This window comes from Malaya genurostris, chromosome 1 (genome assembly GCF_030247185.1).
Source record: "Malaya genurostris strain Urasoe2022 chromosome 1, Malgen_1.1, whole genome shotgun sequence".
NCBI lineage: Eukaryota > Metazoa > Arthropoda > Insecta > Diptera > Culicidae > Malaya > Malaya genurostris.
This window is the reverse complement of record NC_080570.1, coordinates 145,215,855-145,238,886: the sequence shown is the minus strand read 5'-3', so window position 1 is coordinate 145,238,886 and position 23,032 is coordinate 145,215,855. Positions and strand designations below refer to the sequence as shown.

Here is a 23,032-nt window from a genome sequence, read left to right as displayed (position 1 = left end):
CCATAGGAACTAATTAATTCCAAACTCATTAATGCTTATTGAGTGCTCGGTTGATTGCAATTTTTCAATCATAGTTTACACCACTTTCCCCGGGTCGGTTCCATTGTGGCAACATTATTACATTTCACATGAGCTGCTACATCAACTTCGCACTGAAGCAGCGATCCGACAGCGAGTGCAGTGCAATTCAGCAACACATTTATTGAAAATCACCACAATTAAGTCATATTTACAACCATTTCGCTGCGTAGCACAGCCAATCGGTCCGGTGCAAATAGATTTGAATAGGATCTAGAAGGAGAAATGTGATTGATCGAACTTAATTGGATCGCAGTTACGTCGTTCGGCCAGCTGGACCAATCGGTGCCCTCTGCGGGTTGAACAGCTTGATCACATGTCACCTACTTGCTGATTAGGCTAATGTGTCAAATGGAATAATGATAGTGATAAAGTTAGATTGCCGAGGGAGTGGTCACTTGGTGTTACAAAGAAGCGAAAGGGAACAATGTAAGTAGAAAGGATTTCTAGTTTGATCGATACATTTTATCTGTAGGCGATTAACAAATCAAGGATGTTCATAAGAAAGCAAAAATTGCCTTAATAAATCACTCGATTGACCATTCCCCATAGCTACATTCTGCTGCAAATGATTAACGAACGGTGAGCCATTGAGAGAAACTATTTAGTAAACGTCAAACAGACGTACCTTTCGGTGGCGTAGTCAATGATCGGTCTTGGGATACACAGCCTTAGCAATAAATAACCTCAAAGTCATAATTTATGAGATTTTAAATAATTTATTGTCGGTGTTTGTTATATTCTATTCTACTCCACTCAACTCTGCTCTTCGCTACTGTACTTCACGTTGCTTCACTTCGTTTTACACTACTTCTTTCTCCAAGATCTATTTACGCTGATAGGCAAAATGAAGCGCCCGCCACGTTGTGCCTTTTATATTTGATTTGACTCATGCGAGAAAATTATTGGCACAGTCCGCTTCCAACCAGTTATGCCACATTTGCAGATTTATCTCTAAATTTACAACTTTCTAATGAACGCCCCAAATATTTATTGACCCGCAGTTTCACTTATTCTCAACAGTTAAAAGGACATTTTTTTCAAATTCGTGTACTTGACTTCCATTTTTGCTAGCTAAAAACGATCTTTTTCATTGCCATTGAAGCAGTTTGTTTGTGGAGCAACTCCAGGCTGCTTCTGGAAGAAAGATCGTTATGAGCAAATTTATTTCTTTCAATCTGAAGAATTATATTCTGGTATTTAAATGATTATCTTTTATCAGGAAAAAATTAGTTCTGCGAATACTGATAAATAGTTTTAGCACAGATAACAGATATATAATTTTTCAAAATCCAGTGTAAATTTCAAATTTGCTATACGATGGAATCACTACTGCAACCTACTCGACTGTTCGCCGCGATCTTTGAAAACTTTCCACTACGTTCTAGAACGATAACAAAATTATCCTGCCTGTTATAGAAAAATTCCATCTGCAACAATTTTAACACTTATCACACGATTTCCCTAAGTGTTGAAGACAACTTTATTTCCATGTCGCATAAATCACACGAGAATTCGATCGGAATAAAACAAAAATAAACCTGTCAAACACAACAAAAACAAAACTCTAGCGTGAAGTGAATGTTTCACCCAAAATTTTGTCTCATGTGAAAGCTGCACCCAAATCGTAGTTTCACCTCGTGTCGATCGTGGTGACATCTGCAAGTGTTCGCCACGCTGATTTTACACATAGTTCATATGTGAGCCTGAATATCTGTTATCTGTGGTTTAAGCTGTAATTTCGTCATTTTTCAATGCACACTAACCAATTATGCACTAAATTGTGGGCTTTGAGTTAAGGTTCAAAATAAAATTATTCAAAAACCAATACTTACTCTGAGCAAAATACCATAGTAACCGTAAACTGTTTTCCATTGTCATTTCAACTATACGCTTAAATAGTAGCAACAACCATGATATATGACTATTCACCATCTGTATTGTATAAATTACTAGACAACCAAGACTACGACTTGACTAAACTATTTGTATTAATGACTTTTCTGGCATAGTCATCCTGACAATGGTAGTCATCTCAAATATAAGAACAAATAGTTAAAATCACAATTTCTAGTAAGGTGAAATTGCTCTCGAGCCTTGATATATGAGGAGCTAAATAGTTATCGCCACCATGTAAATATGTTCACAATATAATAATGTTACCATAAATAGATACATGGTTTAAAAGACGATTATGTAGTTTGAAAACACTATTCATGTAGTCCATATCAACAGAATTTATGTAGGAAGCACATTATCGTATAGTGTTTTTCAACCTACTAAGTATTACATTTGTGCTGACTATACAAATTGTCAATGAACGGGTGTACTGTTATTGTCACATACAGTTACAATTTAGCAGAAAATTTCGAACATGGGTAACACATCAGTGATGGATTTGAACAAAATATTCTATATTGTGACTGTGTACTTTGGTAGGTCTTGCAGGTAGGTAAAGTTTGTAGCCTTACTAGTTTCCGAGGTTGAAATTCAATTTTTTAACAGTTTTTCCGGCAACTGTTATGTTTTCCAGTGAAATCAACATCTCGTATACGGTTTATTATTCATTATCGGTCGCTGTAGAAACAACATCAAGCGATTGATGAAAAGGAAGATTATCATTTGATTCCCGGATTCAATTCGCTCGTATCACAAGGAAAGTCGCAGGTGAGTATCGAGGTTTGCATCTGGACTTGGCTAATAATTTCTTTCCTGCTGCCAATTCCTGCTTCAGGAAAAACTCCACCGGACAGAACCTTGAATCAACTGATGCTATCAAGCAATGCTAAGCAATATTCCACCAGGAAATATTCCACCATCAAATATTAATCGATATTTGATATTATCATTTGATTTAATGCGAAAATAAAATAGAGTTTAATGAAATTATTTTGTTGTTCTTATTTTAGAATTTAAATTCATAAAACTTTTTAACATTAGCTCATGTTTTGCTGATCTTCAGCATTGTTGAATCAACCAATGCCTTTAGTTTCGAAATAACTAGAAGTGAAATGTCAAAAATACCATGACTCTGGTTATAGCAAGAACTACAATGTAAAAAAAATATTAGGCTAACCATCTCAATCGTATTAGTTATTCATACAATACACTGTTCAATATTACTATTCTAGAGCCGATACCATTCATAGTAAACATGAACTTGACCATTGTTGAAATCATCTGATTTCATAGTCGGCTGAAAACCATTATACGCTCATGGTCAAGTTGGCCCTCTATATAGTAACAGTTACCATTTTATTTTCCTGAGTGTAAGAGGCGGTTTTTTTAATTTCAGTTTTTAGATTGGTTTTCCAACTCTTGAAAAAGTATTCAAGTTTTTCTACAGTGTATATATTTTTAAGAGTGACCAATTAATTTTCTACAACTTCTTGGCCATCATATTTGTACAATTTACAGTTTCCTAATTATCAAGATTTTCCCAAATTGCATGGAAAAATATATACGCCTTTTTTTACAAATCAGAGTTGAGATGAATCGATCTCCCTATTCGTGTAAATAAAATCGTGTGTCAAGTTTCGATCAAATTGAAAAAAGTCGGTTCTGATTTTGCTACTTTTTCGGCTGTTAATTGTTGGAATTGCTCTGTAGAAACATTTTTAAATCTGCTTGAAAATTTAACCTGGCATCCCTGATGTAAATGACATGTGTCTTTTGTACTACACGCTTTGTACTAGTTACTCAAAGTTTGAGTACTAGTTACTCATTTTCAAATGATACATGGAAACGTCAATAATTGAGTAGTTATCATCAATGATATTGAGTAACTCCTACTCTAAATTGGAGTTTAACGCAATAACTCGTTTTTTTTGTTACTATTCGCAAGATCAGTCTAAAAGTTGTAATAACCATTTGTAGCAACAGGTTGTATATTTTGTTAGTAAGATCGCGTATTTCGAGGGTGAGTCGCTCAACACAAACGGTGTTGTGTCTGCAAAAACCGGAATGATAAACTCCGTGTTGTGCTTTAGAATGAAACCGAATATGCTCAAATGTCATTTCTGAGGAATAAGTGTATGATTGATGCCTGAGCATAACTGACATGTATGTTAATTTGCGATTGACACACTACTCCAAGCAACCACCACTTGATTTAGTATTGAGTTCAATTAGTTAATATTTTAATACAATACACTCAGAAAAGGAGCAATTTTTTTGCAAATTTGGTATATGTGAAATAAAATTTCACTCAAAATTTGAGTGATAGTTACTCTATTTTTGGTACATATACAAATAAAGTATTACTCAGTAAATGAGTAGATTTTACCCAAATATCGTTTCCAGTGGAAGAACTCAAATTTGAGTAACTTCGGAGTTACTCTAAATTAGAGTTGTTCCACTTTTTCTGTAGATGAGTGAGATCTTACTCATTTTTGAGTAACTATTTTTAAGCGTGTACTATTAGCGTGCGCAATTTGTGTCTAAACTGAGATATTTGTATTGTATTTTTGATATCTAGATATAACACATGACTGAATTAAAATGAGTTTACTTAAAAAAATCTTTTTAAAATAAGTTGTAACTGTCCATGTTATGTTTCATTTTCCAGATGTTTCTTTGTGTTTCAGTATCGGTTCGACAAAATGTTCCATTCCAAAAGTTCCACATAATGCTCCACTTTCCAGGTGTTCCTGATTCTTTCACATAGAGTTCCATTTTCCACGCGTTCCTAATAGTTCCATATAATGTTCCAATTTTCAGGTGTTCCTCAACGTGGTATGTTCCACTTTTCATACGTTTCTTTGTATCTTTCCATGTGTTCCTTTTCATATTATGTTCCATTTTCTATGCATTTCTTGAAGTTCCATGTTTCACTTTCTAGTCGTTCCAGATTCTTTCATAAAATGTTCCATTTTTCACGCGTTCCCTATAGTTTCAAGTAATGCTTCACTTTCCATGCGTTCCTTTCCATATCATACTCCATTTTTCACGCATTTCTTCAAGTTCCATATAATATTTCACTTTCCAGCCGTTCCAGATTATTCCAAGTTAATGTTCCATTTTCCACGCGTTCCTTGTACTTTTAGGTAATGTTTCACTTTTCATGTGTTTCTTACCATAGTATGTTCCTTTTTCCAGGTGTTCCTTTGAATCTTTTCCATATAATATACCATTTTCCGCGCGCTCATAACGTTCCATATAATGTTCCACTTTCCATGCGTACCTTTCCATATTATGTTTTACTTTCCAGGTGTTCCTTTCTGTTTCAGTATAGGTTCGAAATAATGTTCCATTTTCCATGCGTTCTGCCTGGTGTTCTTTTGTATCTATTTTCATTTTCCACGCGTTCCTTAGAGTTCCACATGATGGAAAAATGTTTGGTTTTATTTAGCCCTAAAAAGAAATTTTTAACAAGTAGTATAACCATTGTAATACAGAAAACGTAAGAACTTGACTGATCGTATGAAAAGAAACTACAGAGAAGCATTTTTTTCTATAGATCCTAAGACTTTTTTGACAAACTTTTTCGGTATCGAAAATAAAAACTATTGAGCCGTCAAAAACAACCACACTCTTATTGAATATAACTCAAAATTGAGTGACATGCCAATGTATGATTAAATGCGAGAGAACTCTTGGCTTGAGTGAATTTTATTCAAATCTATAATCATATTTTGACATATTGTTCCAGTTTATGAATTTGAGTAATCCTAACTCAAACCGTGAGTTATGTCCATAGAGCGTGCATACTCTCGAGCAGGGTTATTTTTAACCACGGATTGGGACTGTGGACCATCTCACAAATTAGTAAAAAATTGACACTCGAGCGGTTATTTGGATGTGGTCAATAATAACCCTACTCGAAAGCATGGTTATTTTTGACAGGTCGATAGTTACACTGAAAAAAATTTTGAAGAAAAATTTTAATTTCACATCTTTAGTAAAAACTTCTAGTGTGTAATTTCTTTTTATACTTTCAGAAAATGCCCCTATGAAAAGTCTCATTACATTTTCAAACGAAGTAAGTTTATCTCAAAGTTCTTCTTACGTTCGCTGTATTGCAATTGATGAACCACTTGATATAATTATATTTTTAGTGCAAAATAAACCCAAACAACTTTCCATCCATCAATCTTTGAAATGGGATTAACTACCCGATAGGAAATAACTGTCAAACTTTAACTAAAAGTTAAAATAATTCGCGAAATGGTCCACGGCCTGAATAACTACTCGGCTGTTAGATTTTAACCACAAGTCAAAATCTTTTCCGAACCATTTCGTGGTTAATTTTAACTTTTGGTTGAAATCTGACGCTCGAGTGGTTATTTTGATGTTGTCAAAAGTAACCCTGCTCGAGAGCATGGTTATTTTTGACAGATCGATGGTTATTTTCCGACACTGAAAAAAATCTTGCAATAAAAATTCTAATAATTATTCTTTAGTTGAAATTATAATAACTTTCCGTTCGTTAAATTTTTGAAATGGGCCGCAGTTTTAGTTAAATTTAACTGCTCGACACAATATAACGACTCAACTGTCAGATTTTAACCAAAAGTTAAAATTAACCGCAAAATGGTTCACAGCCTTAGAAAAATATATTCTTTCTAAATAAAATATAGGCATGTAGAGGTGTGTTCTACAATTTCCTAGGAAGAGACAAGAATCCTCCCTACAAAAAACGACACAGCTACTTCCCTGTTTTCTATCGAAGTTGAAAAATATGATAATCAACCAAAAACCCCGTCCGAATGCCAAGGAGAGTTCCTCTACCGCTGTCTTTAATCAAAGTCGAAACATTCCAAAACAAAAAGTTTCCATAGTGCTCACTTCGCCAAGTCAAAACAACTCGGAAAAAAACCCGATGATCATGGCTAAGCGGTATGCAAATCACTCTCACTCGAAAGAGCAATTTCATTCGAAGGTCTCAAACCGAACACCGACCCCCGAAATTTCCGTGCCGATCGTCGACTAAAACAAGTGAAGGCGGATTACGTAAAGGTCGCCGTGTCTTGTCGCATCATCACACGCACTCCGAACTGCTGCCGGATCCTAGGGATCCTAGGAGAGATGAATCCACTGCGGTGAAACTTCTTTTTTTGGGATGGTGGTCCGTGGCCGTCTTCGCGGTGTCACGTTCAGATTTGCATTTTGGAGATATCAACGATTAGCACCTCGGTTTTCGAGCGATGCCAGCGGACACGAGACGCTGCTGGAATGCAGTTCGTTTTTAAGCGATCGTATGCGGTAATAGCCATAATTTTGGCATCGAAAACCTACAGTTTTGCGCATCAATAACTTAAGGTTATGTTCGTGACCAGCCCTCATTTTTTCCAATAGTTTCGGAAGCATGAGGTTTTTTTCAACACAAAAAACATCAAACAATATCAAAGAGTTCCAGTTTGTTAGAAATATTTTATGATCTGTTTTTTTTATGTTATCTCAATCCATTCATTACCCCGATCATCAATCATCAATAAATTCCAAGAAAAAAAACTAGTAGAAATTGACTCCCCCGATTTTCCGCAACCCATTTGAACCCTTTTTTCGACGGACGGGGACCTCTTTTGGAATGGATCGCTTTCAACGTTTTCGTTTCCACTTTTTCATTCTCATCTCGTTTCGAGGTGTGGCGGAACAACTTTGCGACGGCGACGACAACGACGACGACAACCGGTTTTCACTTCACTTTCGATTTCATTTCGGAGATGTGTGATAATATACTAAAATGGTCCGCGCCTCCCTCGTGCTTCTCGTACACGTCGCCAGCATCTCACGCGCCGGTGCGGAATTATGTGATGGACCTGAACGCACACCTTTTCTTTTTTTTCTTACGATTTCATAATCGATGCGATCTTACAACATTTCGCTGGTCGCGCTGATCACCCAGCGGGGAGATACAAACAAAAATCGATCGTTTGTGGGTTTGTATGTAAAAAGGGCAAACGGGGACTTCCTCGACGAACTAAACTTGTGTCCGGTTGTGTTGAACTCAGGTTCGAAGATGACCCGCCGACGAGATGATGGTGGCACAGATAATGTAAATTTTTGTGATATCATCTCTACTAATGTTACATCTTTTATGATACCACCACCCAGCGAGCATGATTATGTGAATTCAGGATGTTATTGAGACTGTGGTGACACCATCTGTTAGACTTTGTTGGTAACGATTTAATAGGAATTAATCCTTTTTGTTTTATGACATAATCAATAAAATTTTAGAACTAAGAACAAATGGAGCATTAAGGGGCATCAGATTTATCTATATTTTTAGTTTTACGAACAATACGCAACACTCACAACTTCGCGTGTCCACGCACTTTGAAAAACAGAGTAGTTCTACGTTTCCTGAAATATTTAAGTGGTTAATATTTCAAGGAGATGAATTGTTTCCTAAAAGCAATCGACAAATGATCATTTTCTTCGACAATTTCAAACATAACTATCGAAAGATCGCGTTCGATTAATTTATTGTATAAGTTGAAATGAACATTTCCATCTGCTCGTAAATCTACACACTTAAATTAAATTATCGATTTCAACTGTTCGGTAACTTATTTTTTTTAGTAAAAATAACGTTATATCACAGCGTTACCTTGAGGTACTGCTGTCAACAAATATTTATTTGTGAGCAGAATGAAAATGTTCGGTAGTTCGGCTGTTCTAGGAAAATTCTACCGAATGAAGTTTAGTTTGTGGTCATCGTTTGCCAGAAATTTATTTTCAAAGTAGTTGTTGACAGATGGTTTATTGGCCGTTATCAGGAATCGAACGCAGGCGGGCGTCCCCAATTTGGGAAAATGATCCATTTGACGAAGCGTTTCACTCGATATTATCGTGAGATGGAAAGCGTTACGTTACGTTAAAGAAGCTAGAAAGCGTTCACTATAAGGGTTAGATCGAAGATAAACTCAAGATAGAGTAGTCTGCGATTTCTTATTAGATTTTTTATCGTGACGTCACAAATGAACAAGCATTCATCCATGACAGTTCAGCGGTACTGTTTACAAACAAGCTTAAACAAAAATCGAAGAACACATTTCAAACAATCATCCTTACACCAACTAGTCACTTTTATTTAATAAATCTCAAAAACAAACCGTATTTAATCGTGAACAAATGTTTTGAAACTCTATTTAGACGGTATGGACCATAAATGCTTTCATCCGATTTGTGAATAGACAAACAAAAAAAACTCTGTTTACAAACAGTACTGCTGAACTGTCAAAATGTGTTCATCCGATGGAGGTTTGCAATGACGGTAAAAAACCTAATGTATCATTTGAATAGGACCCCTCGATGTGCTCGGTTCACTGTCAGTTTCAGTATTTTGAAGCAAAACAACAAACGTCTGATCACTAGATGCGTCGTAACTATGATCATTGTCATAGTTGTTCATGTTTGGCAAAACATCAAGTTAAAGTATTGACGACATTAAGGCAATTTTGCTTATATTCTTCTTATGATTCTTACGATAAGAAAGTAAAAACTACTAAATAAATTCTACCATTGCCTAGAAGTTTGTTATTGCCGCATCCCATGAAGCATAAAAGTCAGTTGTGGCAAGAAATTATTATGTGCTGAATGTAAACATATGTTTGTTTCCTTTCTAACTTGTATTATTACTGAACCAACTCGTTCACGATTACTGACCCAACATTTTTCAATGAATCGTATGGGACATTGTAATCTTGAGTTTATCTTTGGTTAGATTCTTGTGGTAAACGAGTTACAATGCGTTACTTTTAAGGAAGTTATAGCTGTTACGAAGCGTTATATACGTCACTCTTTTGTTAATAATAGGTGCTACGAAGCGTTAAAAACGTTACATTTTAGTAAATTATAAACGTTGCGAAATTTTCCATGCGTTACTTTTTTGTATGTTATATTCATTACGAAGCGTTACATGCGTTATTTTTTAGGGAGTTACAGGTGTTACAAAGCGTTACAAAGGTTACTATTCTGTAAATCTCATGTCACATTTATGTGAATCATAGGCGCTACGAAGCGTTACATGCGTTACTTTTATGTGAGTCATAGGCGTTACATTTTTGCGAATCATGTGACGCAGCGTTACATGCGTTATTTTTTGTAAGTTATAGGCGTTACGAAGCGTTACATTTTTGTGATTCATAGGCGTTACGAAGCGTCGCATGCGCTACTTTTTTGTAAGTTATAGGTGTTACGAAGCGTTACATGTGTTACATTTTTGTGAGTCATAGGCGTTACGAAGAGTTATATGCGTTACATTTTTGTGAATCATAGGCGTTACGAAGCGTTACGTGCGTTACTTTTATGTGAGTCTTAGGCGTTACATTTTTGTAAATCATAGACGTTACGAAGCGTTACATGCGTTACTTTTTTGTAGGTTATATGCGTGACGCAGCGTTACAGGCGTTACTGTTTTGTAAGCTATATGCGCTACAAAGCGTTACATGCGCTACTTTTTTGTGAGTCATATGCGTTACGAAGCGTTACATGCGTTACATTTTTGTAAGTCATAGGCGTTACAAAGCGTTTCATGAGTTACTTTTGTGTAAATTATAGGCGTTGCGAAGCGTTACGTTTTGTAAGTTACAAGCGTTACGAAACGTGACATGTGTTACTTTGCATAAGTTTTTAGCGTTACGAAGCGTTACATGCATTAGTATTTTTTTAGTTATAGGCGTTACGTGCGTAACTCTTTTGTGAATTACAGGCGTTACGAAGTATCACATGCGTTACTCTTTTGTAAGTTATAGGCGTTATAAATCGTTACATGTGGTACTTTTTTAAAATCTATTAAGTTATAAGCGTTACAAGAGTTTTGGCATCCCAATTTTAAAATAATGAAGAGTCTCTTATTTGCAATTATCTATTGGAAATGTCAAAATAAATGATCCTACAACGACACGGAATAAACTGATCAAAATTAGCACGGTGACATATCTTATCGAAACGTTAATATTATTCAAGTGAATTAATTATTCTATTCTATCTTTGAAGGAATCATTAGTTTCCTTCTTTGATATAAGAGTATTCAGTAAATTGAAATGTTATTTCACATGATTCAACGGTTTCAATATTTTTAATGTTACCGACAGCCACGTAGCACGCAGCGGCAGATCCTACGAAGCAGAACAGAGTCAGAATCACATTAAATGGAGGATGAAACCGGGGTAAAATATATGACAATAATAACAATACATAAAATTGTACTGGACGACCGGAAAGATGGAGGATGCCTTAGTTAAGCAAGATTCTGCAGATCAGAAAGATATCCTGCCGCTGGATCCCGCGCATAGTGATGTAGAGCTAGAAAGACGAACGCAAGTGCACTTCGAGTACACATTTGCCTGAATTCATTATTATACACCAGAGAACAGAATGATTACCCGAATGAAAAGACAAGTCTGCATGGGTGTTTCGAAGCGGCTCGACAATGGGACCGAGAGATTACAATGTCGGTTTCCTGGGATCGGTATAGTATACTTTTGGAGGACTACTTCAAATCAGAAATAAAGCCAGTATAAGCGTGCATTAATGAAATGATTGAAGACCGAAATCGCTGTGAAATAGCCTTACATGAAATACATGCCAAAAACACGCGAATAAAACCAAGTAAAATTAGCATTGCAGTGTCATATCACTATTTGATGGTCGTAAGTAATAAAAGTCAATGAACATAATAAAAACAAAAATTAAACAACTTTCAACCTATTCTCAACAAGAGCAACTCGAAAAATGTTTCACGATGACTAAGATACGGCAGTAAAAACCTTGAGTTTAAAAGAAAATTTTAGTCAGATGACGCTTTGATTACGTGGTGTCTATAGTAGACATAAAAAGCGCTTCAGCTCAATTAAAACGATCGATCTACCATGCGTTGTAGATTAGTCTATACACGGATACGTACGATGATAGTTGATTTACATTCACACGCATCACCAAAAAAAAAACTATCCTCAACCTTGTGCCGCGATTATGAGACCCGAGATTGTCTATAAAGCGACAGTTGATTTCGCCATCATCTGTTATAGCACACCTGCTATACATACGTGCTAATCATCATAAATTAATATCGTTATTTCAGGAATCGATCAACATTCGACCTTGAGAAACTTTCTTGCTCGGTGCCCATTATCTTTTGCCCATAGGTAAGGTCAGTGATGCTTAACCCAAGTTTCGTACAACCTATCAGTCTGAGCTTATTGTCGTATATTTTATTAACTGTTAAATTTATCAAGATTGTGTTTTCAGTTAAAACTAAGAACTTGAACTGTTAAAATGGCAGCAACAATGTTTTATGAAAAATTGTCAATTTCGCGAAACGTTGACAACCACTGGGCCGCTCCATTCGGCCACCGCAAGGCGCTTGACGATCTTATGACCGTTTGACATTTCTCGCAAATGTCTCATCTTCATCCGTACCGCAACGCTGAACGAAACTACTAGTTGGCCGTTCGTCCGTTCACTTAACAGGTTTATTTTCTTTGTTGGTTGGGCAGCTGTGGAATGTGATATTTCTTGAAACCGTTTAATTGTAGAAAAAAATGCTTATTTCTAGTAATTTATTCGTATTGAATCTAATCATCCTTGAACTCGATCGGCAGATCCGGACACCCCGGCCGGCATTTGGGCTTCGGCCGCGCTTTCCCGCATTGCCAACCATTCAACCGGGTGCATTTTTTTCCGATGAGAATGCATATTGGCGTTGGAGTTAAAGGTCTTCGGACAGAAGCTACACGTATACAGCATATCGCCCGTATGTCTGGACGCAATGTGTTCCCGCAGGTTGATATCCTTGTTGAAACATTTCCCACACCAAGTGCACTTTTTGTTCCGGGCTCCGTGAGCATTTTTGACGTGTGCCCGATGAGCCCGTCTATTCGGAGATATTCGACCACAGAGTTCACATTCAACTTCGCCGACCACGTGCAACCGAACGTGTGCACGCCAGTATTCTCGATTTTTGAACCTTCCGAGAGAGAGAGCGAAAAAAACATCAGTGAAAATTACTGCTGAAAAATATATCCAATGCTTACCACCGCAAACAATGTTGACACTGCATTTTTAGCTGGTCTGGATCTTCGTGTTGAATTTTGTGTCGTTTAAACTCCGACTGCAGATGGAATGCTTTGGCGCAAATATCGCACACGAACTGGGGCTCCCGGTGCTTCTTGCGGACGTGCATGTACAGGATGTGATGACTTTTGAACCTGAGATTGTAATAACTTCATTGATAAGTTCAGAACTCAAAACTTCCCTAAATCAGTCAATAAATTTTGTTATATAAATTGAAAAGATGCGCAATATTATCCATTCAACCACATCCTGTGTGATCAATATAGTCATTTTATATGGATATACTGACTTTCGACGAAATGGTCTGGTTTCGGTGAAATTACATTCAGTGAAGGCTTGTTCAGGACCAAATCTGGACAGATTAGAATTGGAATAAAACAACGTTTTTATTTATTTTATTGTGCATGATTAGTTGTTGCTTGTTGTTTATATTGACCGTTATCCTTTGACTAGAGCCCAATACCGATCCATAGGTCGCTTTATACCATTCTAAAACATTTTTGGCGTAGAGACAAGATGCCAAATCACGCCAAAATAGGGAGGGAGTATCACGGCTGCGTAGTAATGGTAACAATTGCTTATTTAGGCATTCTTCACGACATATTTCATTGTTTGCCGTTCCGGCTGTGGCTTGCTCGACCAGAGCTGCATATTGGTTGCCAAATATTTTTTTGGGAAAATTGGCTTTTTTTTCGTCTTGAATGCTTAGTATTATCTCCAGCACCCGCTGTGGGAATGCCTGTCCACCGAAGTAGGATTCAAATCAGCAATTGTATCAGAGTTGATATACGGATTTTTCCTAATCAGCATTTTCTACCGTCGGAGGCCAAACTAAACGCCGTGTACTGCTCCGTTCTTTTGTTTCTAATATGATATCAGGTGTAAAACTTTGCTTCCGCCGTTTTCCGATAGGTGACTGTACCGGCTGAGGCTGGTCAAAATACATAGAAGATAATGCCTTTAAAGTGAGTGTGTACAGTGCCTAACGAATTGTCATCGTCGTTTCAGTGACAGTTGTTCTTGTTTTCATATTATTCACGCTCGAAAATGTCTGTTTGTGTGCCCAATTCTCGCCATTTGCGGGAAGTTTAACTTTTCTGTTACAATTCGAAAAAAATGCAGCTAAAGCGCATCGAATGCTCTCAGAAACTTACGGTGATGCCGATGTCGAAGACAAACATGGTGGTGGAAGAGAAAAAACCTTCAAAGATGAACAACTAGAAGCATTGCTCGATGAAGATTCGTGCCAAACCCAAGAAGAGCTTGCCGAATCGTTGGGAGTGAATCAGCAAGCCATTTCAAAACGTCTCAAGGCCCCGAGCATGTCTCAGAAAGAAGGAAACTGGGTGCCGTACGAGTTGAAACCGAGGGACATCGAGCGCCGTCTATTTGTATATGAGCAACTGCTTCAAAGACAAAATCGTAAGGATTTTTTACATCGAATCGTAACCAGTGATGAAAAGTGGGTTCGAAGCGATAATCCTAAACGCAAAAAATCATGGGGAAAGCCCGGGCAAGCTACTTCGTCGTATTTGGTGGGATCAGCTCGGTGTGATTTACTACGAGCTCTTAAAACCGGATGAAACCATCACAGGAGATCGCTACCGAACGCAACTGATGCGTCTTAGTCGCGCGCTAAAAGAAAAGCGGCTACAATATCAAGAACGACATGACAAAGTCATCCTCCAACACTACAATGCTCGGCCTCACGTCCCCAAATTGGTTAAAAAGTACCTGGAAACGCTGAAATGGTAAGTCTTGCCCCACACGCCGTATTCTCCAGATGTCGCCCTTCTGACTTCCACCTATTCCGTTCGATGTCACACGGCCTGGCAGATCAACAATTTCAATCCTTCGAAGAGTTGGAAAAATGGATTGCTTCATGGATAGCGTCAAAAGAGCACTCCTTTTTTCGAGCCGGGATCCAAAATTGCCGAAAAGATGGGATGAAGTTGTCGCTAGCGACGGATAATACCTTAAAAAATACATCTGTAAGCACATAAAGGTTTTAATTTCGAAAAAAAAACGGCGGAAGCAAAGTTGTACACCTGATATATTTATAAATAATAAAAAGGCTGTCCATAGAAACCATCATTACCAAACAAACAGCGCCGCTTTTACGTATTAATGGGCCCGAGGCAAGATTTGTGTGCCCCTACATTGAAAATAATTTGCATGTTAGCTTCATGTGTAAAGCATTTGAACTATCACTACTTGTAGAACACATGAAATTCATGGAAATATACATTAAGTCATGAAATGAATGTAAAAACTAAATATTTAGTGGAAATCATGCTACATTTATCTAAAACTCAAAACAAAACAATAAGATATATCGATACCTCTAGATTCTAGGTTTCTAGATTTTTTCAGTGTAACTGAATGATCTAATATCTCTCTGACGACCCTGCCACTAACCCTTAAAGCTGAGGGGTAAATCATTAGATATTTCGAAACAGTTCACCGGCTCACGAACTGTGTCCAAAAATTTTCCTTATTCTCATGAGAAAAAAATTAATAGTGTCATTTTTTTCAAGCTTCAAGGAAAGTCTAAAACATATCACTGTTGCTTAGTTCAAGGCTCGCCCCTTAAGCAGCACAGCGATCGCAGAAGACTTGGCTAGATTATTCAATATTCTTCTGAAAAAACTTTTTAATTTAAACAATTGATTTCGTTGTAGAACATTACCAAAATTGCTAACACTTTAATAAATGGATGGATTCGGAAACTGCCGGTGTAAGCGGTCCTAATGGTCATCTCTACATATCCACTTTGAAAAGGAATTACAGGTGAACAAATACCATTCAAGTTGTAATTTAGCAACCAGTCGAAAGAGAAAACATTTCTCTTCCGAATACCGCTATCGCTGATTCTCAAAGAACACCGTGTCATCCGGAATTTCGCTTCAAAATGAATGAATGGCAGATATCCCAAAAACACAAGAATTTATATTTTTTTTACTTTTTTATTCACCGGCCGGTTTGGATAATACATGGCAAACGACCTTTTCCTTTACTTTCTGACATATCAGAGACTCGGATGATTCGTATCGCCAAGATGCCTAAGTTCGACTCCTCTGGTAGAAGGTAAAAGCACAGACTAACAGACATGACAGTATGAGTAAATTCTTATAAAAATATTTTTTCGTGATGCACTAGTTCCACCTATATTGTACTGCGCGAACTATTTACTATCTGTACACCCCTTGTGTTATGTAAAAGTTTTTTTACTAGTTGGTTTCCCCTCGTTTGTCAACACCGATCAGCTGCTTGCAGGGATGCCTGATTTCATCAAAATATTTGAAAATTAATAGTCACAATAAATTATTGGATTACGTTGATAATATATTTAACTTTATCGCGATGTTAGAAAGTAACCATTTATTTTTCTCAACGTTGCTCATCTAGATTATTTTTTATTGTGTTGGTAATTTTCACCCGAAATTAAGTGGCGGCAGACAAGAAGCAAGTAAATATTGTAACCAAACAGGTTTGATTTTGTATTGCGTTGGACGATGAGAAGTAGGCACAATTATGTATATAGTTTTGGCAATATGTATTAAATCTGTATCCTGCATGAAATTCGCATGGACGTATACAAATCAATACATTAAAGGTAATTCCGTATGAATGGCAACTCTGTTGATAAATGAAAAAAATAAACACAGTCTAGATGACAGATAGGATGTTTTTGATAGGGTAACGTGGCGCCATCATGACACATGTGAGTACTGTCCCAAATAAAGGAATATTCGAAATGACCGTTAAAATGATTGAAGAATCTAATTTGAGTGTCCTGTCTGTTAGTCTGTGGTAAAAGTTAAGATACGAGAAGCCTTCTGCTTACTTAAATGACCCTTGTCACGTCTCACTTTTTCGCACTTTATCTTCACATCCTTGCTCTTCCTTGAGTACTATGGCTCTATAATTTCATATTCTTTCTCCTCTCATAATCTCTAGTTAAGTATGATACGATAAAACCGAAAAAAGTAAAAATTATTTACTTATGGCTGGGCGGGATTAGGCGGGATACAGCGTTAAACATTGATCGCATTGATGCACCCCTCAGTGTGTACGGTTGGGTTTTTTTTCTTGCCCGGTAATTGACAGTTCGTAGTTTGTTTTGATTTTGTATTTCTATTCATTTTACAATCGTTCATTAGACAACGGAATTTATTCCGAATCGGAACATTCTTTCGATCTTTCTGCATATCAGCGGAAGGACTGAAGACTATAGTATTTAATTATAGAAATGCCGGGACCGGGCGATAGCTGTATAACCTGTTTTAAAAAAACAGAATCCGTATTTTTGGAGGTACACAGTGAGAAAAACAAATTGATTGCTGAGGTTCTGAGCAAACATTTTTGGTTTACGGTAAATGAAACTTAAAACAAGTCCGTTCGATTTCACCGCAATCTTCTCACTCACCAGGCAGCGGAACTTCAAGGGGCAATGATATGCGGATCCTGTTGGGAAGAAGTTGACAGCTTTAACCGTTTCTACACTTCTGTCGAAGAACTCTACGCGCACATTGTGTTACCGATTCCAGTTTCCGTTAAAATAGAACCCGAAATGGAAGTTGAATACCTGATTGAAGATCTACAGCAGGAGGATACTTTGCCACAAGAGGTCATCGACGAGGCTGGTATCATGGATGAATCAGATTGTGATACCCAGGAAGTTAACGAATGTGAATCGGTTGAATGGAACCAACCTTTCGGCACAGTAGAAAACACAATCCCACCAAAAGAAGCACGTCATCCAGCTAAACGTAAACTAACGAGCGATACAGAGACGCCCGTGAAAACGAAAAAGATTTATGCCAAACATAAAACTAAAACCGCCGAGGATCGTATCAGAGAGGATGAATTGATCAGGCAACACGTTGCCTGTACCTGCGATGAATGCGGGCTCACAAGTGAAACGTTTACTGGTTTTCTGAAGCACTCACTTGACATGCACGGCAAAAAATCCGCATTCGTGCTGTGCTGTGGTAGGAAATATTACAAGAAAATTCTTCTCTTTCAGCACACTCAGTCCGTGTTCTTTCCGGATACGTTCCGGTGTGAGAAATGCCGAAAAAACTTTACCAACGAAGAAGGTTAGTTCGACGAATCAATCCCGCTAAAATTAGTGTTATAATGTTTCTTAAACACCGCGACCAGGTATCAAACGTCACATGAAGGAGTTTCACGCAACCGAAGAAGAGCGCAAATTTAAGTGTGATCGGTGTCCGAAAAGTTTCGTTGTGGAACACAAATACAACAAACATATGAACGATCATTACGATTGGGAGAATAAGAACTGCAAATGCGAACACTGTGGCAAATAGTAATTGCTTAAAACAACAGTAGAACATATTTGGTCTTATCGAACTGTTTTTCCAGCTACAAATCTCGTCATATATTGACTAACCACATCAAATTGAAGCATACCGAACCAACGGACTTCATCTGTGATATTTGCGCCAAAGGATTTCATTTGAGGTCTCAATTTTTGCTGCATAAGATAGAGCACCGAAACCCAACCGAGCTGAAAATGCAGTGCGAAATCTGTCAGCGATGGTGAAGCCATTCAATTCCCAATGTATTTTCTATAAAACAAAAACAAATCTCGTCTTTTTTGGCAGGCTCAAGAATCGACCGAACTGGCGGCGGCACATGCAACAACACGAGCAAACCGAAGTTACCTGTGATATTTGCGGTCACGTTTCACCCCACCAGAGAGCTCTGATGGGTCACAAACGGCGCCAGCACCGGGATCGGCAATATCCCTGTACGCTGTGTCCGAAAACATTCCGAAAGCCAATCACGCTACGGGAACACGTAGCAGCAGTACACACGGGAGACGTGCTGTACAGTTGTACCTTTTGCGATAAGACGTTCAACTCCCATGCCAACATGCACTCACACAAAAAGAAAATGCACCACGCCGAATGGTGGCAGGAACGGAATGAGAAATACTTCACGAAATAGCCAGAAGCTCATCTGGAAGGAAGTGTTGAGTGTCAGTAGGATCGTAGCACTAGTCAAGCAATGGATTTGTATTCAAAGAATCGATTACGAAGTCGGTTGAAACCGAATGGCCAAATTACACGAAAGCCATGGTTTTTACATGATCATCGTACTGTGACAGTACGTGTAGTTGAATGCTAAATTAATAGATGATCTTTAGTTCATTGCGTCCTTCCATTAAACGACAATTATCCGAAAAATTTAGTTGGTCGGAGCCGATTACACAAAAATGCTACAATACTCACATCTTTCCACAGTCCTCACACTTGATTTTCTCGTTGTCACAGTCCTCGTGGTCCTTCATATGCTGCCGGAACTTCAACTCCCGCACGAACACCTTCGGACAGCGATTACACTTGTACTTCAGATCCTCCTCGGTGGGATGCATCTCAAACATGTGTTTGTTTTTTGCGTACTCGTTTCGGAAACAGCGAAAGCATAAATCGCATCGAAACGCGACCGGGTTTTTCAACGACTGAACGTGCTGCAGCAGTCGTTGCCTCGAGTTATACCGATTGCCACAGCAAGTAATGACGGGTTTGTTTTTGTGTGTGCTACGGCTGTGACTGAAAAGTTCACCGAACGTACTCAAACTCAATCCGCACGGAACACACTCAAATTTCACGTGCTCCAAAATAAGTTCATCCTCCTGTTGCCGTTTCTGGCGGCGTTGTTCTGCCTCTTGTTCTTTCTTGATTTGTTCTCCGGTCTTGTTGACCCCGAGCTTCCATTTTAACAGTCGATTCGAATTGTTGTACGGTCGAACAGGAATGTCTTCACCGTGCTGTACTCGAAGATGTCGCTTCAAATTTATTCCGTTACTACAAACCTGATCACATTGCTTGCATTTATACATCTGAGGGTTGAACACGAATTTCACGTGCTCGTAAAGCCTGATTCGAGTGTGATACTTGGTACCACAGCAGGTTATTGAAGTCAGTTTCTTGGCATGTACTTTTTCCGTGTGAGCAAATAATTCTTTGAATGTCAGGTCGGATGCTGAGCATTGTTCGCAGTCAAGACTGACATGCCTTTTTATTACCTCATCAGGATTCTCTTGAGAAAAGTTTGGTTCCTCATCGGTTAGTTCCAATGAATCTTCATTCTTTAGATCTTCGTTCAAAGTTTCGTCATCTTCCTCAAAAATAGCATTTTCATTTTCCGGTAGAAAAATATCGCATTCATTGGAAGACCTACTTTCCAATTCATCTTTGATTTCAATTTCATCGGATGTGGAAGCCACATGTACAAGCAATATATCAGGATTATCATTACTTGAACTTGTCCCGTACAATTTTTCAACCGAGACATAAAATTTATGAAATGAGTCGATACTTGCCCAGCAAACTGAACAGACAATTTCTCCAACAAGATCAGCATCCTGCAATTAAATCAACCCATCATTAGCGGGGTGCTACTGTTACGAGGGGGGATGCCAAACCTACCGTAAACCAGAGATGCTTTTTCAGAATCCCTTTCACATCGGAACTGTCCGCGCTTCGACAATTGTCTCCCGCAGGTTCGAAGCACGTCTTACACTGCTTCTCCCGCATGGTACTATTGCTTCGGCCTATTAGCAGCAAAACCGATTCTAATCCGCTATTAAATGTATAAGAAGTGTGAATTCGGCAGAAAACTTCAGATAAACAATCATAATATTGACGGTTCATTTATATATTACGCATGAGGTGGTCAATCGATAGACCCCTCGAAAAAGTATGGAGATTAATTTTTCAAAAGCACGTAGCGTAGCACAAGACTTGTTCCGTTGTTAATCGGGTTAATTAATAAAAAAAATTATGCATTTCCTCGCGGAGATTTTCCTCGCAGAGGCTTAAAAAGAATCCATATTAACTGAAAAAATTTCAGCCTTCACATTTAGCTTCTTCATCCAGCTGAATTTTGTGTCATTCACTTATTCAATACCATAATTTAAGATTCAAAACAGACATTACAAACCAGTGCTTGAAATTGATTAGAATGTCAAACATTGAATATTGTTTTTTTTTATTGTTAATGCTTTTCACATTCCCCCGCAGCAAAGCATTTGGAACCTCCTGGGCAGGGATACATACATACCTCAGCTTAGAAAAAATTACAGTTTAATAGAACAAAAAAACTGAGTTGTATACAAGATACGACTGAGCACAAAAATTTAAAAAATCTTAGATTTGCTTAATAAATACAAATTTTTGATGATGATGATGATGAATACACTTAATCAAATATTAATTCTAGTCAAAACGCATAGATTGTTTGCAAATGGGAAAATTCGATGATTAAATTCATCATAATAATTGATTCTATTCTTTCCATAAATTCATACATTTTAATGTTTTTCACGCTTATCTAACTGGAAGTCAATATATAAGAATTTGAAGTCACTTAAAAGATCAATTTTGGCTTGGATCAACTTCAATATACCAATTCCTGGTAGTCTGAATTCCTTCTAAGTGATTTTTGAAAGCAAGATTTTTACTACACTTTAGACAAGAGTATTCTGCTTGATCAGACCATGTAAATTAGCTTACATGATCATGGTTTAGTTTAATAATTGTAGCTATGCTCTTAAGTCGAAAGATAGTTTATTGTGTTTTTGACACATTTAAAAGGCTAGAATTTTGTTTGAGCTTTTGTTAAAAAAAAATTCAAATGTTTTGGGTCGACGTAAATGAAAACTGACTATGGAGGTCGACGAGGTCTAGAAATCGCCCCTATTGTTTGGTATAAATTGTTCAGATATTCATGCTAAAAAGTTATGTTTATTTGACCACCCGCAGAAATTGGTTAGTATCTTACATCAATATTAAAAAAGCAAGAAATTGAATTATCAAAGGAATTTGTTAATGGGGGTCTGAGGCCTAAGTTAAGCAGGCTTAAGCAGCTCTCAAAGTTAATCAATAGCCTTCTAAGCAGCCCATTTTTTAAGTAATTATCCACACTTGAAAGTTCGCGCGACGCAGCGGAACGAACTTTTAAGCTGCTTCTAGAATACATTGTTCAGCTTCTATGCAGCGAATAAGTTCACGCGGAATTTGTTCTGTACTTTCTAGTTGCTAAAAGTACCATATGCACTCTTAAACAGCGAGAAAGTTCACGCGGAACTTGTTCTGTACTTCGAACTGTCAAAAATTGCCTCGTGTTTTCTTAAGCAGCTAGAAAGTTCACGCGGAACTTGATCTGTACTTTCAAGTTCTCTAAAGTTCCGCGTGTACTTTTAAGCAGCAGAAGGTGGACTTTTTAAGGCTGTGAACCATTTCACGGTTAATTTTAACTTTTGGTTGAAATCTGACACTCGAGGGGTTATTTTGTGTCGAGTAGTTAAATTTAACTAAAACTGCGGCCCATTTCAAAATTTGACGGACGGAAAGTAATTTGGGTGTATTTTCCACTGGAAATAATTTCAACTAAAGAATTAATATTAGAATTTTCATTGTAAGTTTTTTTTCAGTGTCGAAAAATAACCATCGATCTGTCAAAAATAACAATGCTTTCAAGCAGGGTTATTTTTGACAACATCAAATTAACCGCTCGAGTGTCAGATTTTAACCAAAAGTAAAATTAACCGCGAAATGGTTCACAGCCTAAGTAATTGTGGAACTTCTGGTTGCTTGGGGGGGTTCATGACTCAAAATAGTTTGGGAACCCCTGTTCTAGAGGGTGCATAACACTTTCGAAAGATCATATTTTTTTTGTATTTTGTTATGATAAAATATTTCAAGAATGTCAATCGAAGTAGAGCTCTTATATCTTCGCAGTATGAGATAAACATTATAAAAGTCCATAAGTCCCAGAGTTTGGTTTCGATAGACTTCAAAATTTGACAAAATATTCTTGAAATGATTTACTATAAGAAAAAAACAAAGGAAAAATAAATGATATTTCATAAGTGTTAGACCCTACCCGTCCCTTAATG

The 23,032-nt window shown here is 37.5% G+C and overlaps 2 protein-coding genes and 1 long non-coding RNA gene across 3 annotated transcripts; 2 read left to right on the top strand and 1 right to left on the bottom strand.

Moving 5' to 3' along the window:
• The first annotated feature begins 1,998 nt into the window (after nt 1-1,998).
• On the top strand, nt 1,999-2,884 carry LOC131425411 (uncharacterized). The gene is made up of 3 exons (XR_009228989.1): nt 1,999-2,526; nt 2,584-2,745; nt 2,813-2,884. It is a non-coding gene; the product is annotated as an uncharacterized LOC131425411 (long non-coding RNA).
• Nucleotides 2,885-12,412: 9,528 nt separating this feature from the next.
• LOC131426062 (zinc finger protein 675-like) lies at nt 12,413-20,752 on the bottom strand. Its single transcript, XM_058588492.1, has 4 exons — nt 20,562-20,752; nt 19,362-20,497; nt 13,062-13,235; nt 12,413-12,994 (listed from the first exon to the last, which is right to left on the bottom strand). Exons 1-4 carry the CDS (start codon nt 20,667-20,669, stop codon nt 12,607-12,609), a joined length of 1,806 nt encoding a protein of 601 aa, XP_058444475.1. The 5' UTR covers nt 20,670-20,752; the 3' UTR covers nt 12,413-12,606.
• On the top strand, nt 16,644-19,356 carry LOC131426065 (transcription factor grauzone-like). Its single transcript, XM_058588495.1, has 5 exons — nt 16,644-17,476; nt 17,534-18,203; nt 18,268-18,433; nt 18,490-18,666; nt 18,732-19,356. Exons 1-5 carry the CDS (start codon nt 17,354-17,356, stop codon nt 19,075-19,077), a joined length of 1,482 nt encoding a protein of 493 aa, XP_058444478.1. The 5' UTR covers nt 16,644-17,353; the 3' UTR covers nt 19,078-19,356.
• Nucleotides 20,753-23,032: the final 2,280 nt, after the last annotated feature.

Bases quoted from the DNA above. Each gene is read 5' to 3' on its own strand.
- LOC131426065 (XM_058588495.1), top strand. From the start codon at position 17,354: ATGCCGGGACCGGGCGATAGCTGTATAACCTGTTTTAAAAAAACAGAA. The intron at 18,434-18,489 runs GTAATTGCTTAA...CTGTTTTTCCAG, and splicing joins TGCGAACACTGTGGCAAATA to CTACAAATCTCGTCATATAT. The intron at 18,667-18,731 runs GTGAAGCCATTC...CTTTTTTGGCAG, and splicing joins TGCGAAATCTGTCAGCGATG to GCTCAAGAATCGACCGAACT.
- LOC131426062 (XM_058588492.1), bottom strand. From the start codon at position 20,669: ATGCGGGAGAAGCAGTGTAAGACGTGCTTCGAACCTGCGGGAGACAAT. The intron at 20,498-20,561 runs GTAGGTTTGGCA...ATTTAATTGCAG, and splicing joins AAAAGCATCTCTGGTTTACG to GATGCTGATCTTGTTGGAGA. The intron at 13,236-19,361 runs GTGAGTATTGTA...TTACAATCTCAG, and splicing joins TGTGAGGACTGTGGAAAGAT to GTTCAAAAGTCATCACATCC.